General features: G+C 41.8%; 1 protein-coding gene across 4 annotated transcripts in view; it reads left to right on the forward strand.

The window, feature by feature from the left end:
* The window catches only part of COP1 (COP1 E3 ubiquitin ligase), a 106,903-nt gene that overhangs the window by 11,660 nt on the left and 80,490 nt on the right, over positions 1-14,753 (forward strand). For 2 of the 4 annotated variants that reach the window (XM_088674845.1, XM_035121329.3), the window contains exons 4-8: positions 162-238; positions 1,140-1,259; positions 4,820-4,888; positions 12,064-12,123; positions 13,785-13,861. In XM_088674845.1, the coding sequence (XP_088530971.1) occupies positions 162-238; positions 1,140-1,259; positions 4,820-4,888; positions 12,064-12,123; positions 13,785-13,861 (403 nt within the window). The remainder of the gene's footprint in view (positions 1-161; positions 239-1,139; positions 1,260-4,819; positions 4,889-12,063; positions 12,124-13,784; positions 13,862-14,753) is intronic. The other 2 variants (XM_088674846.1, XM_035121331.3) reach the window with 1 other exon arrangement.

Below are 14,753 nucleotides of genomic sequence, written 5' to 3' on the forward strand. Positions count from 1 at the left end.
AGCAATTTTTTTACACATACTTAAACCATGTGTTCTGCAATGTTACTGTGTAAACAAAATAGACAAACTTTAGAAAAAGTTGTGAAATTATTTTAATTTAGTCACATTAAATGAGTAAAACTCATAAAAATTCACTGTTTATTTCTTTTCCTTTTGTTTAGTGAATGAACTTATCCTTAAACAAAAGCAAAGATTTGAGGAAAAGAGATTCAAACTGGACCATTCAGTGAGTAGCACCGTATGTCCAAATTTCTTACTCTCATTTTTCTTCTGGGTAATAATTTTAGTTATGGGTACTGTTTGTTCAGATTTATTGCTCAAAACCACAGGTCATCATATTAGGAAACATGAGAGATGAATGTGGAGATGAAAAATGGAACAAAAATATTCTTTAAAATTAAATTTTATTACTTTAGATTTTGTGATGGATTTTGATATTCTAGGAATCAGTTATGCAGCTCAACATACATATTCAGCTTTTTCTGTTGCAAATGGAGGCTTGTATTTGAGTGGAGATTGGAATGTGTGTCACAGGTGTTCAGAGAAAACAAATTGATGTCGCGTACCATGTGTAATTAGCTTATGTAACTACAATCTTGGACTAATCATAGAGTTGCAAGGGACCCTGGGGATCTAGGAATATGCAGCCGCCCCATACAGTTTTGAGTAGAAATGGTAAAAATTTCATTCTTCATGCTTATAGTGAAATGATTCACAGTTTTTTCAATTAAACCTTACCCTGGAAAATAGGGCTCTATATTTCTTTTAAGAATTTTTATTAAGACATAGACTTGCCCAAAGTTACAGTGTGCTTAAATGTATCCCCTGAAATCTGTACCTAAGTTTCCACTGTACAAGTCCAAGGTTTGGATCCAAATAACTACAGGCAGTGTTTTGCTCATTCAGTGGGTAATTCTGCTCCTTTCCTATTGTCTCTCCTGAGGGTTAGATGGAAGCTGTGGAATTGTGTATAGTGGGGTAGATGGCACTTAAGTTGGGTGAAGCTCTTTTTTTGTGAGAAATGCATTCTCTTTATACAGTGGGTCATGTCTGTAATCTATAAATTGCTGCAATATTTATTTGCCTGTTTTCACCAACACATACCTTGATGATCTGTCTGTTTGTTTGCTTGCTTTTAGAATGGCCACAGGTGGCAGATATTTCAAGATTTGCTGGGAACAGATCAAGATAACCTTGATTTGGCCAATGTTAATTTAATGTTGGAACTCCTGGTCCAGAAGAAAAAACAGCTGGAAGCAGTAAGCTTTCCCCCTTCTCTCTGTTAATAAATACATTAAGAAGCATTACTTTTTGTTTGGTGAAATTCTAATAGTCATTCCTTGGTTCTCGAATGACTTAGTTGACGAACAAATCGGCTCCCAAACGCTGAAAACTCGGGAGTAAGTATTCCGGTTTTCGAATGTTTTTTGGAAGCCGAACATCCGACATAGCTTCCGCTTGAGTGCAGAAAGCTCCAGCAGCCAATTGGAAGCCACGCCTTGGTTTTCAAACGGTTTCAGGAGTCGAATGGACTCCTGAAACAGATTAAGTTTGAGAACCAAGGTTCCACTGTACAGTACAAAGGTGACTTCCTGACGGTTGCTTAGCATTGTTGCTTAGCCATTTTAATACAAGTAGAAAAGCTTGTAAATGCCACTTACCTGGTAACTTGCGGTGAGTTATAATAGAATTGTAGAGTTGGAAGGTACCCTGAGAGTTATCTAGTCCAACCCCCTACAATGCAGGAATCACAACTAAAGCATCCATTACAGATGGCCATCCAACCTCTGCTTTAAAACCTCCAAGGAAGGGGAGTCCATCATCTTCTTAGGGACTCCATTCCACTGTGGAACAGCCTGTAACAACAGAAAGTTCTTCTTGATGTGACAGAGGGACTCAGGAGTGAGGCTTCTTCACCTGCAATAAGAGCTGGGTGAAGCTACCAATGCACTCTGGCCCTCATACGGCAGAGGGACTGTGCAGGCAGGCGGGTTCTTTAAACTGCTTCACTGAGGGCTTGTGGCTGCCCGTTCGTCAGCGAGCAGTTTAACAAAGCCCCCACTTGAGCTTGCATGAGCTGGATGCCGTGGGTTTGATCACCTGAGAAGCGGACTTACTTAACCCCCCACTTCTCAGTTGATCAAGTCCCTCTTTGGCGCGTACATGGGGTGAGCAGACTGACTCTTTCTCCCCCCCCCCATGGGCCTGCCTCTGTTGCCTTAGCATCGGCAGATGGGCAGCAGTTTTGAAAGAGGCAGAAGCTGCACACAGTGATGCTAATTCAGGCATCCCCAAACTGCGGCCCTCCAGATGTTTTGGCCTACAACTCCCATGATCCCTAGCTAACAGGACCAGTGGTCGGGGATGATGGGAATTGTAGTCCAAAACATCTGGAGGGCCGAAGTTTGGGGATGCCTGTGCTAATTGTTTCCATGGCCGGCAACTGCTGTCTGCTCACCCTTTTTCTGACATTGTGCTGCCCCACCATATTGCAGTGTTTCACAATGTTGAAAAGCAGATGGTCTAACAAATCAAGCTTGCACTACTTGTAACCCACCATTTAAAGCACTGCCCTCAAGAGAGCCATTGGCCAGCTACAAGAAATATGATAAACCTGTTGTTTGCTTGGGTTTGTTAATATCTGGTGGACCAGGATGCAAAATTGCTGGGATACATTCAGATTTCTGGGTTTAGTCCTGGATTAAATGAATCTGATGATTGGGTTTTGCTGCAAAAATTACTGTTGCGAAGTATGGAAAAAATGGTCAAGAAAGCCTCTATTCTTGCTTTTTTCACCTTTTCACAGCCATTTGCACTTTTATCTTCCACTACATTAACATCAGTCCCTAAGACAGTTGGATGGCACATTGTATGCCTCCTTCCTGCAACTCCTGCAGCCAAGCTGGTGCCAAGTGTATTGCTCTGCTTTCCTTTGGACCACGTCAACCAGGACAAGAGGGGGGGGTTGTTGTTTGGGCAGCATAGGACCTCCATACACACTGCCCTGGCTTGTCCCCCAGGGAGGTCTTCTTGGTGCTTTTAATGCAGCTATTTGACTTCACCCCTGGAGGTGCACTCCATTGTCTCTCAAGACCAGGCATAGGCAAACTCAGCCCTCCAGATGTTTTGGGACTACAACTCCCACCATCCCTGACCACTAGTCCTGTTAAGCTACGGATGATAGGAGTTGTAGTCCCAAAACATCTGGAGGGCCGAGTTTGTCCATGCCTGCTCAAGACAGACAGATGGCAACAACTAACATTAAAATCATTTTTTCTTTTTTGAAAGGACACTACTTGTGCTCCCTGCTCCTCCTGCTCCACTGCTGTGTGGAGTGGGTATATATGTACCTTAACAGATTTAATGACCTTGGTGTGCACTAATATGCATAAATTTTTGGCTTTAAAAGCTATTGAACTTTTTAAAGGCTTACGGTATTTTTGTATGTTTATACGGCTTTAGATATTTTTAAGGCCTGTTGTGCAGAGATTTATTGTATTTGTTGCACTTACATTCCACCTTCAGGAGAGTTACCAGGAAGTCTCCTATCCAAGCATTTAGCAAACTCTAAGCTGCTTATATTCAGCACTGGTTGCTACATGATGTGCCTTCTAACTGTAACTGTGGCCTATAGTGCAGATATGCATAAATGTATGAATTATCAATATTGGAGATTGCTTAGGAAACATTTTGTCCCGTTTGAGTTGGCCACTGAAAAGGGGAGTACTTTTAAAGGGATATGTAGGCTCAGTTAATATTTGCCTAACCAATAGTTAATGGAGATCTAATTAATTGGGTTGGGGAAGTCTGATGTGGTATTTTTTTAGCTGCACAACCTTTCCCCTTAACTTAGTTTTCAGACAAAAACGTAATAAAGTGGAACAAATTGCTGTATGCCTACATTTAGACTCAGTTCCTCAGAGAAATTATATTGGTACTGTTTATATATGGCCTCCAGTAACAGTTTACTCTGCTTATTTTCCATAATCTTTTGTGGTAATTGTATCATTGCCTTTTAGCAGCATAAATATAATTTTTAGAAGGGGAGGATAGCATTGATAATAAAGGATACTGGGCTGGTGCAGATAAAATGCTTGTACTGGGTAAAGAGCCAGTTTTAGGAATATAAGACCCTAAGCCAAAACTGATCTACTTTGTGGAGCAAATTCTCTCCAACCAAGATTTTCCTTATTGCAGGATCTGAAAATCTACTTTGGAGTGGGTTTCAGATTGTGAGTGAAGTGAAAATGGCCTCTATTTGTATTCCCAAAGTTGGTTCTATAATACATGACCTGGAAAGCTGTCTGCAAACAAATGCTGGCTTCCTTGGCCTGAAGCGAGATGAGCTTCATACCCCATAATCAAGTTTGACTGGACTTAACCATTCAGGGGTCCTTTACCTTTTACCTTTAAAACCAATAATGTTTGAAAGCTGAACATCACATGGATGTGTAATGACAGGCGTGCCCATTTCTGCCAGTGAACAAATGTACAAAAAGGTCTGGGCGAATAAATGGGTTTTTAACTAGTGCTGTAAATCCACCAGAGTCAGCATCAGTGAAATCTGAAAGGTCAGGGCATTCCATAATTATCAAGCTGCCACCCATGCAGTTTTGTACATTGCCATGCAATGTACAAAATGTACATGCTAGGCTTTCCAATTGCACAGGTTTTTGTACATATTTCCATTTGTAGTCATGTATCACCTGAGCATCTTGTATATGCACATTTTCAGAGTGAAAATATTTGCATGTATCTTTGAATTTATTTATTTATTTGGCACATTGTCTTGTTTTTATGTCTAAACCTTCTGTTACAGGAATCCCATGCTGCCCAGCTACAGATTTTGATGGAATTCCTGAAGGTTGCCAGGAGAAATAAAAGAGAGGTAACGTAACCTACTTAACACAACCTACTTGATTTACTACCATTGATGTCTTTTTTCCATTGCCCTATTTTTAATAATGCGAGTTGGGATATCACATTGTGTTAATAAAGAGGTGTGTGGGGTAGGGTGGGAATCCTTCACAATAGAATCTTTAAAACACATGGATTTGAAAGGCTCTATATCATACTGTGAAGGGTGGTTTGTGTTCCTGTGTTTCAACTTGAAATGGGTGTTTCTTTTGCTTAACTTTTAATGTGGTGGGAAAGAAGACTGTCAAGGACATAGTTGTTGGCAGTTACAGGAACTTTTTGGAGTAAATTGCAGATCGGACTAGAATTGGGCAGCATTACAAATCATTTTCTAGCAAAGTTTTTTAAAAAGTCTTAATATGGAAAGCCTGTTACCATGTATATACATATACTACCGGTATAGATCAGGGGTCCCCAGACTACGGCCCCCGGGCCGGATGCGGCCCAATTAGCCTCCCAATCCGGCCCGCGACGACCCCTGCCGCCCGCTGCTGCCGCCCGCTCTTACGGCGCGCGGCGCGGCGGCGATCTTCAAAATCGGCAAAAAATCGCCGAAAATCCTTTGTGCGCATGCGTATGGGCCTCTCCCGACCCAGAAGAGGTCATTTCCGATGCACTTCCGGGTCGGGGGAGGCCCATACGCATGCGCACAAGCGATTTTCGGCGATTTTTCCCCCGACCGTGTGCGTGTGCGCATGCGCACGGGCGCGCACTCCCCCGCCCTCCGCCCCGCTGCGTGCGCACTCCCCTGCTCTCCGGCCCGCCGCGCGGTCGGCGCGGCGGGCACCGGCCCGAAGCCCGGTAAGTCTGGGGACCCCTGCTATAGATTCTAGGGTGATAAAAAATTTTTTTTGCTGAAATAATATTGTGATAGGTCTTATCCCATCTTTATAAAATGTGGGACAAGGGGAGATGGTATCTGTTTAGTGTATGGCTAAAACATGAAGTTTTGCTTTAATTGATTTAGCATGGGGGGAAAGTGTTAAATCTCATAGGATGCAAGTAGGTTACAGCAGACTTTTTGGCCTATTAGGTGGGGGGAAAGGAAGTTACCCTACATGGCCAGTGTGAATATTTGTCCTTCTTCCAACTTAAATGAGTACATTAGGGTCATGTGGTTGCGCACATGTAATTTAAGATTCACTCTGCCCTTGCCCCTCAGTATTGGTGATGCATCTAATGATGATTAGCCAGGAATAAATGAACTATATTTACTCTTAAACTCATGTTCAAAAATTGACTGTTTAATTTTAGATGTTGTCATCATCATATCATTATTATTTCTATTTTATTTTTATTCTGCTTTTCCTGTGTCCCTGAGTATATAAAAGCCTTTCCTCTTGGTCACAAATCTTGTAGTTTTTTTTTTGCAAATAGTCTTTGTCTTGTCGCTGAACACCCCACTTATGAATGGTAAATTGGATTTAAAATTAGTTGGCTACTTTAACTTTGTTGTTGGCCAGCAGTAACTGCAGGGTATGATAAGACTTCTTGGAACGGTCTCTTGGTACCCTTGGGAAGGATCTCCCAAATATCATAAGAAAACAAAAAGGTGTGTGACAGTTGTATACCCCAACTTTAAATAGCCAATTGGCTTTTTCTGGATAGATTATAAGAGTAAAAATGCAGCTATTTTAAAAATCTCTAAAACAAAACACACACACACACACACTCTGACATAATTTAACTCCAGTCAGAGAAGCTTGAAAGGATTAACTAAAAAAAATTAGCAGTGTTAACAAGCCTGGAAACAAAGCAAGGTTTCCACTTAGCAGTATCCAATTGATAGCTGCCATGGTCTAGTGGAAGTCGAGAGAGAGAGAGAGAGAGAGAGAGAGAGAGAGAGAGAGAGAGAGAGAGAGAGAGAGAGAGAGAGAGAGCTGGTAATAGTGAGGCAGCAAGAGAATAATTTTTTTTGGGGGGGAGGTGTGGGGAACCGGTGTACATTGGGCCAGTTTCAGTACAATGACTCCAAGGCTGCAGAAGATAAGGTACAGTGGTGCCTCGCTAGACGAATTTAATTCGTTCCACGGGTCTTTTCTTATAACAAAAAATTCATCTAGCGAATCCCATAGGAATGCACTGAAATTTTTTTGAATTTTTTTTTGCCCATAGGAACGCATTAAGTGAATTTCAATGCATTCCTATGGGAAACCGCGATTCGTTAGACGAATTTTTCATAAAACGAATTCGTCTAGCGAGGCAACCTCTGCTCGAAAAATCCTTTCGTTAAGTGGAAATTTCGTTAAGCAGGGCATTCGTTAAGCGAGGCACCACTGTAGTAGCATTCTGTAAAATTGCCAAGAGGAGTGAATAGCTAGGAAAGGCCTAAGCTGTGCAGTCTCCTTCTGCTTCTGAAAAGAAAGAACTGGGTTGACATAGAGACTAAAATCCTCCCAGGAGATACCAAGGAGGGCAGCGTTTCCATATTGCAGGGGGTTGGGCTAGATGACCCTTGAGGTCCCTCCCAACTCTACAATTCTGTGATTTAGTTCAGGCCTACGCCCCCTCCTTTAAGTGAGCAGGCCAATTTAGGAGCTTATCACTATCATGCCTGCTCACTTAAGTGAAGCTTATTTTATACACACAATGAAAAATACTTTGGGCAGCTGAAAATTATTCATTAAGTTTCTTATAGCATGCCCTTCCTCGCAAAGGAGACAAAGGCAGCAGTTGCAAAGGCAGCTGCCCTGGAAGTGTTACACTACTTCATTTAGCTGAGTATGTATACTGAACATTCTGGAGTTGTCATCTTCCTAAATATATCCATTCAACTGCTGGTGCTCCGTCAACATAATGAAAATGTTAAGTAGCGAAAGAGAGACTGGCACTAGTTATTGCGTGGTAATTGTGGACAAATAAAAGCATGAATTCTCCAGTGCCGTTGTTAGCTCCTGCTAATCACTTTTCATGTCAAACATTGTTGCTTAGGTCATTTACACACGTGTATAGGATGATTGATTTATAGGGGAGGAGAAATGACAAAGGCAAAAATCATTCAGATCACAGATAGTGGATTAGTTCTTGCATTCCCAAGGTAGGTTTTTAGCTTCAGCAATAAATTTTCCATTATCCTTATTTTTTAAAAAATGTTTCAGCAATTTCCCTGCTCAGTTAGATGAAAATAGCCACAATAACATGCAGCAGGGATTTTTGCTGGTTTAATGCTCATTTCCATAAGCATCCATCCATTTGTTTGCCTTTTGAAAAATGTGGCATTGAAATGCTCTGAAGTTGATTCCTTAAAACTACAGTTGCTTTAGGATCAGCTTGCTTTTTGGTGCTTTTATAATCTTGATGGTTTTTGGAAAGTGTTCATAAAATTGGGGGGGGGGGTAGATTTGATGCCACTTTGGGACATACAATGAATTATTGGCAACAGCACATTTTATAGACTTTGTAACGGAAGCATATGTTGCCTGTGTAAGTACACCCATCACATTTCACAACTGTATGAGTAGGTCAAATGAAACAATCATTTGAAGCATATATTTGTTATGATTTTTCCATTATTTCATTTACTGCACAGATGATAGCTTCAGTTTTCCTTGTTGGCAGCAGAAGTGGGTCCTACCTGTTGTGAAGCTACCCCTCTTGATGTCCTAAACAAGCGGGTGATGTGTCACTTAATCCAGGGTTTGTTCAACTGTAGATTCAGGTCTCATAGGAAGAGATGCTATTTGGGATGTTCACATCATCCTAGGTTTTTCTGCTAGCAGATTTCATAGGCATTTAAGTAGGCAGTGTGCCCCCCCCCCAAATATTTGAAAATGAAGAAAAACTATCATCATCCACTGTTTGATTTTGCATATTGAGGCCATCTGGTTACAGGTGTTCACAGCACCTTTAGTTTTATAATAATAAAATAGTCTTCCTAAACTGGTGCCCCAGATATTTTGAATTATGGCTGTCATCATCCTCATCCATTAGCCATGGTGCCCTTGATGGGCATAGTAGTCCAAAACATCTGGAGAGAACTGATCTCTGGCTTGGAATCTTGGTCCGAGATTGCAACAGTGTTTACTGAAGAAGTAAACACTGCAAAATCTTCTTGAAAACTAAATATCTTGTTGATGGTACTTCTAAATTCTGGGCAAGAGTGTCTGGGGTAATTTCTGGTTTGTTTTTTCAGTGTGCCAAACTGAGTCAGGTTTTTCTAGTCTTAATTCCCTGGTGAGTGGTCCTCTGGTGAAGAAGTTATCACTTTGTTTTACTCTACCCAGAACCCTGCAAATGTAACGTTACTTTCTAAACCACTGTGTGGCCTGTTTAATATTGCTGGAGCACTTTCTTCCTTACTCATGTATGTCTGTATTATAAACGCAGGATCTGGAATTGTGATACAGTTAGGAATTTTATGCTATACTTTGTGGGTTTGGATGGCACCTGATGCGTCTTCAGACATCCTCTTGTGAATGATGCTAATGGATGATCGGTTGTAACAGTCCAATGTGGCATGAAGCATTGTGTGAGTGTGGCAAACATATCCTATGAATAATGCAGAGGGTCACACTTATCTCTCATGCTGGTAGTTTGGTGCTGAAGCTGATAATAAAACCTGGATATTTTATTGATTGTTTTGAAGGTGTCCATTGACACTGTGCCTTGTAAGTGTTGAGGGAAAGTCTCAGCAGCCACATTTTTTCAAAGATCTTTCTGCGACAAAAGTAGTAATCTAATGCCCATTGATTGAGATTTGCCATTAAAACTGCCTAGCTGCTTGAGTGAGAGTGCTGCTTGCTTGTAAACATTTGCAGGTGCAATTAAAATCTCTGACCACAGAGCTTTGCTGCATCACAAGAAAGTTCTCTCTCTCTCTCTCTCTCTCTCTCTCTCTCTCTCTCTCTCTCTCGGCGGGGGGGGGGGGGGACTGACCCCAAAAGCTGTAAGAGTAACTCTGGAAATAGTATAACGTGATTCCTTTTTTTCAAGATGAAGCTGTTTTGTTTTTTGTTTTAGTCAAAGTGCCCCAATTTTGAAATATGCCTGGCTGATAAGGAACCTGCTCAATCCTTTGTCCTCCTCCTGATAGCTAACTAATGAGAGAGGGAAATGAGTCTTTGTAGGGGGGCTTAGAAATGGGGGGCGAGCAATTAACCTAAATCTGGCTCCAGCGCTTGTTGCATTTTCTCTCTCTCTTGCAGCTTTGGACTTTAATCCTATTAAAAGGGTTTGGGTTATTGGACACTAAAAAGGGAGAACCCATTACATGCAGCAAAAACAAGGGAAGGGAAGGGAAAACCACTCAAGGGAGTTTTGCAGCTTAAAGAAGAGACTCCCTTTCCTTCTTGCAAGCCTGCCAGGAGGACCCTTCCTGCCATTCCATCATGTCTACCTTCCTGCAGAGACCTGCAGGAGAAAAAAAGCAAAGCAGGCACCGATCTCTTTGCATGGATAGAGAGTTTTGCATGCATTGGCAGGCTCTCTTCCCCCCCAAGCTGTTGCAGAGGCACATCACAGATGCAGCAGTTTAGCAAAAAAGCAGAGCAAGGGTAGGGGGGCACACAAGGCAGAATGGGCTGTTGCTAGGCAAACAAAGAGGGGAGGCTCAATGTCAGTAGGGAAGCGGACAGACCCTTCCCGCTGGGGATGTGCTGACTGCACACATATATACCCCAAGAACGAAGCCGGCCAGGATAATGAGGGAGAGAAAGCAAATGAGAAGGAGACCAAAGAGGACTGAGGTGTAGGGGGGTTTCTTACAGGTGTAAAGAAAGTGAAACGCGGAGAGGCTATTTGAAGTATGGGAGGGGAAGAATTAGAATGCCAAAAGGAAGAAGCTTCTTTTGGGGGATGCAGGAGTAGAGGTGTAAGGAAAGGGAGAGAACTGAATGATGCAGGGAGCAATGGAAGAGGCAGAGGACTACGGACAACTTGGAGACTTGTTTTCTTGGGATGGGTGGGCTGTCCCAGAGATGGAAAAGCGGTTGGTGGAAAGAGAGACGGGGTAATTCCTCAATGCAAAGGTCCTTCTTTTGGGGATGGGGGGAGGGGATGTCCCCATCCTTTTGAAGAACTTGGGACATTATGGATTCAGGGAAATGATGAAATGATGAAACAAAGAAAGCTAGGACTTCTCTGCCCATGCTAGCTCTGCCCGCCGACAGTGCCATGGCAGGGACAAAAATGGCAGGAGGAGGAGAGGCAGGGCAGAAACGCCTTAAAGGGTCAGCGAGTGGAGAGGGAATGGAGGATGGGAGGATGACTTCATTACGGGACAAACTGCATCCCATATTAAATCAATACAGGGTTTAGCATTTTACTTTGAAATACAAGATGATTCCGCATTTTAAGAGACAGGTAGCAGCCCTAGTCACAATTGAATCTTACGTATCATGGCTACTCTACAGTATGGGTTGATACCACTATTCAAGTATCTGATGGTGTCTAGATAACTCCTCCCCTTCTCTACTAGGCCCTGGATGTGACACATTTTGATATAAGCTAGTTGTTTGATATAATGCCTAGTTTTATTTTAGCTGTTCCTTTCAAAAGATTTGAAATTCCCAATGTTAACATCGATGCATTGCCAATTCCAAAATAAACAGAATGTTTATCACTAGGCAAATTAAATTCAGCTTGCTTCAAGTTGAATTATTTTACTTGTTTCCGAAGGATTTTTTTTGCCTATTTGCTATTATCTTACAGGCTATGCAGGCATCTCCAAACTTCGGCCCTCCAGATGTTTTGGACTACAATTCCCATCTTCCCCGACTACTGGTCCTGCTAGCTAGGGATCATGGGAGTTGTAGGCCAAAACATCTGGAGGGCCGCAGTTTGGGGATGCCTGGGCTATAGCAATACAAGTGCTGGGTAGGTTATCAGTGACTTTCTAATTATGTGAAGCATAATTGCTTTTAAAACCACTTTAAGAACCTTGGATGTCAAGAGTACCACATATTAACGTTTAATAATGTTGGGCCCCTTTATTACTGAAGCTATGCAACATAATGTTCTTGCCTGTGACATTTTTGTTTGTTTATATAATGCACATTACTTTGTGCACAGTGACTACCTGAGATGAGTATTTTTTCCTAACCCCATTGCGCTTCCTTCTCTTTAAGGAAAATGATTTATTTTATGCTAGTGTCAGTCTTTCCAGTACAAATTGGCTTAGATTTTACTTATCCCTTTTTTCATCCACAGCAACTGGAGCAGATCCAGAAGGAACTGAGTGTTCTGGAAGAAGATATCAAACGAGTGGAGGTGAGGCACCCAGCCATTGTTGCAACTTGAGCAGTTTTTCATTTCCATTAAATTGTCTGCATCGCTGTGAGCTGCTGTGTTAAGTTTATGGCAGTTACTTCGGTAATGAGGAAAATGAACAGATTAAGCTTTCTGGTTAATTTGTTCACTTGAATGCTTGAGTTTCTGCTTGATGAGAGAGCATTTCAAATACATGTATACCTTCAGTGTATACAGAATTTATTTCTCTGTGTGTAGCTTTCTGTGTGCTTCAGCTTGTGAGGTATTGGGAGTTGCATCGTAATCCTAGATGGCTCAAATTATTATTATTATTATTATTATTATTATTATTATTATTATTATTATTATTATGGGTCATACTTCACTTCAAACTCTGATTGATTCTTCGGGAGAAGAAAAAGCCAAGGAGTAACCTACACAAAGTGAAGTTCCTAAGACGGGTGGCACCTTGGTATGCCAAGCTGGTGCCAAATGTGTTACTCCATTTTTCTTTGGCCCACATCAGCAAGGCTGAGAATAGGGTCTTGTTGTCTGGGCAACCCAGGACCTCCATACACACTGCCCAGGTTTTAGCCCCAGACAGGTCACTTCAGTACTGCTAACATAGCATTTCGACCCCATTGTCTCTCGAGACAGAGACCAACAACATGAACTTTCCTTCAGCCCATAAAATGATAGTGCCAGAAAGAAAAGGCTGCATCCAAGTGGCAACATTCAGGTAGATAGGAATAGTAATCTCGCCCCTTCTGTTTACTTTGTCCCTCTGTTTTTCTGGAATAAGAGCCCCGTTTTGAAAGTTATTGCAATGATGTGGCAGTTCCTGATCCCATGTGGTTGCAGCATGTATAAGTACTGGACTGAGGCTAACCATGGGGGCTCTTTGTTGGAAAGACATGTTTGATTAGCAGTGCCCACATATTGCTTATATTTACATAAGTAATGTAACTGTGTAAGACTACAGGGAACTGCCACCTATTCTGTTGTAGATGAAGGAAGGCTATAAATGTGAATATTCAGGTGCTTGTTAAATTTATTCCAGTAAGAGAAAAGATGCTTAGTAATCCTGTCTAGTTAGCTTCCATAAGTACTGTACATTAGGTATGTATTTTCTCCACAAAAAACCTTTTAACCTTAGTTTTAGTTTTGGACTTTGAAACAATCGGATGCAGTTTGACCCTGCCAATTTAAGAGTTTTGCTACCTGTCAGCCTATTCAGGTAGGCTGCCCTGTAGGCTTCACTTATCTTGAGAAGCTAATTTAGAAATGCTGGAATGAACTTGCTATTTATTCAAATGCATCATCATATATCAGAGCTCCTGTCTCACCCTTAAGCTTATAAAAGTGTTTGGACATTTTGAGAGATAACAGCTGACTTTCTTCATCTGGGCTGATATTAAGAGGCTCAGGTGGAAGCTATTGGTCCTAATTGTACCAGCCTGCTCTTGGAATAAAGCACTTTGATGATAAACTCAGTGTGGCTTAGCTGCTTTAGCACCATAAAAAGAGAAAATAGCATTAGCAGCTCCAGAAAATGCTAGGAATGTTCTATGAAACTAGCTGAGTTGAAATGGAAATAATGAGTTAAGTACAGTATCTTCCTACAGGTGCCTGCTGTTAATGGGGGTGTAAATCTTACTGTGCTGCATCTGGTTATATTGCAGGAAATGAGTGGCTTGTATTCACCAGTCAGTGAGGACAGCACTGTGCCTCAGTTTGAAGCTCCCTCACCTTCCCACAGGTACTACTCTGTTGTTTACTGAGATGTCTGGTATAGAACACACTTAATAAAATCAAAACAAAACTTGCTCCCCCCGTATCTTCCCCCCTTCCCCCCTTTCCGTGCCATAGTCTACACCCATCTGCTTTACTAATGTTTCTGTCTCTTTAGAAGGAAATACAGTTTGTATAGAAGTAATGGGAATGCACTATGTCCTATGGGGGTGGGAAATATTTTGCAGCCTGAGGGCTTGATTCCCTTTGGAGCAACTATCTAGAGTTCACTTTGTGCTTCCCCCCAAAATTTGGGGGCTAGTACATTTTGCCAGGAATTTGAATCTTCCAGGAGGAAGAAAAAAACCTTGAGAGACAATTCTTTTTTTGCAGTCCAACAAATTACCCAAACATATACTTGCCCAAAGGGAAAGCTCTTTCCTTACATCACCATGGAACAAGAAATGTCGTTCCCACCTTGAAGAGAAGATCCTTGTCACTAGTAATCAAGGTCCCCAAACCTACATTTAGCTTCCAATGGCAAAACACCCAAACTCACTCCAGCAAATTTACCTGTGAAGCAGCCCCACTTGAACACAATTCTAATGATAAGTAAGCACTTTCAGAAAGTCAACTAGATAACAAAACTGCCCCTCCTTCCCACCTTAACCACACCTTTTCTGCCAATGAATACCAACATTTTGATTAATGATCACACTTTATTGATTAGAAGAATAGAAGAATGGTGAAAGGAAGTAGAAATCCATATGATTTCCATACAAAGTGGATGGTGTGGTAGGGGAGGCATGCTCAAGCAGGGCAGAATGGGAAGTGCGGTGCAAGGGAAGGTGTATGGTACAGCGAACCACAATAAAATCAGCAACAAAGTCAGCCTCTTATGTCCGGCAAGGTGTAATACT

The sequence above is a fragment of the Zootoca vivipara genome, chromosome 7 (assembly GCF_965207765.1).
Source record: "Zootoca vivipara chromosome 7, rZooViv2.hap1.1, whole genome shotgun sequence".
NCBI classification, from domain to species: Eukaryota; Metazoa; Chordata; class Lepidosauria; order Squamata; family Lacertidae; genus Zootoca; species Zootoca vivipara.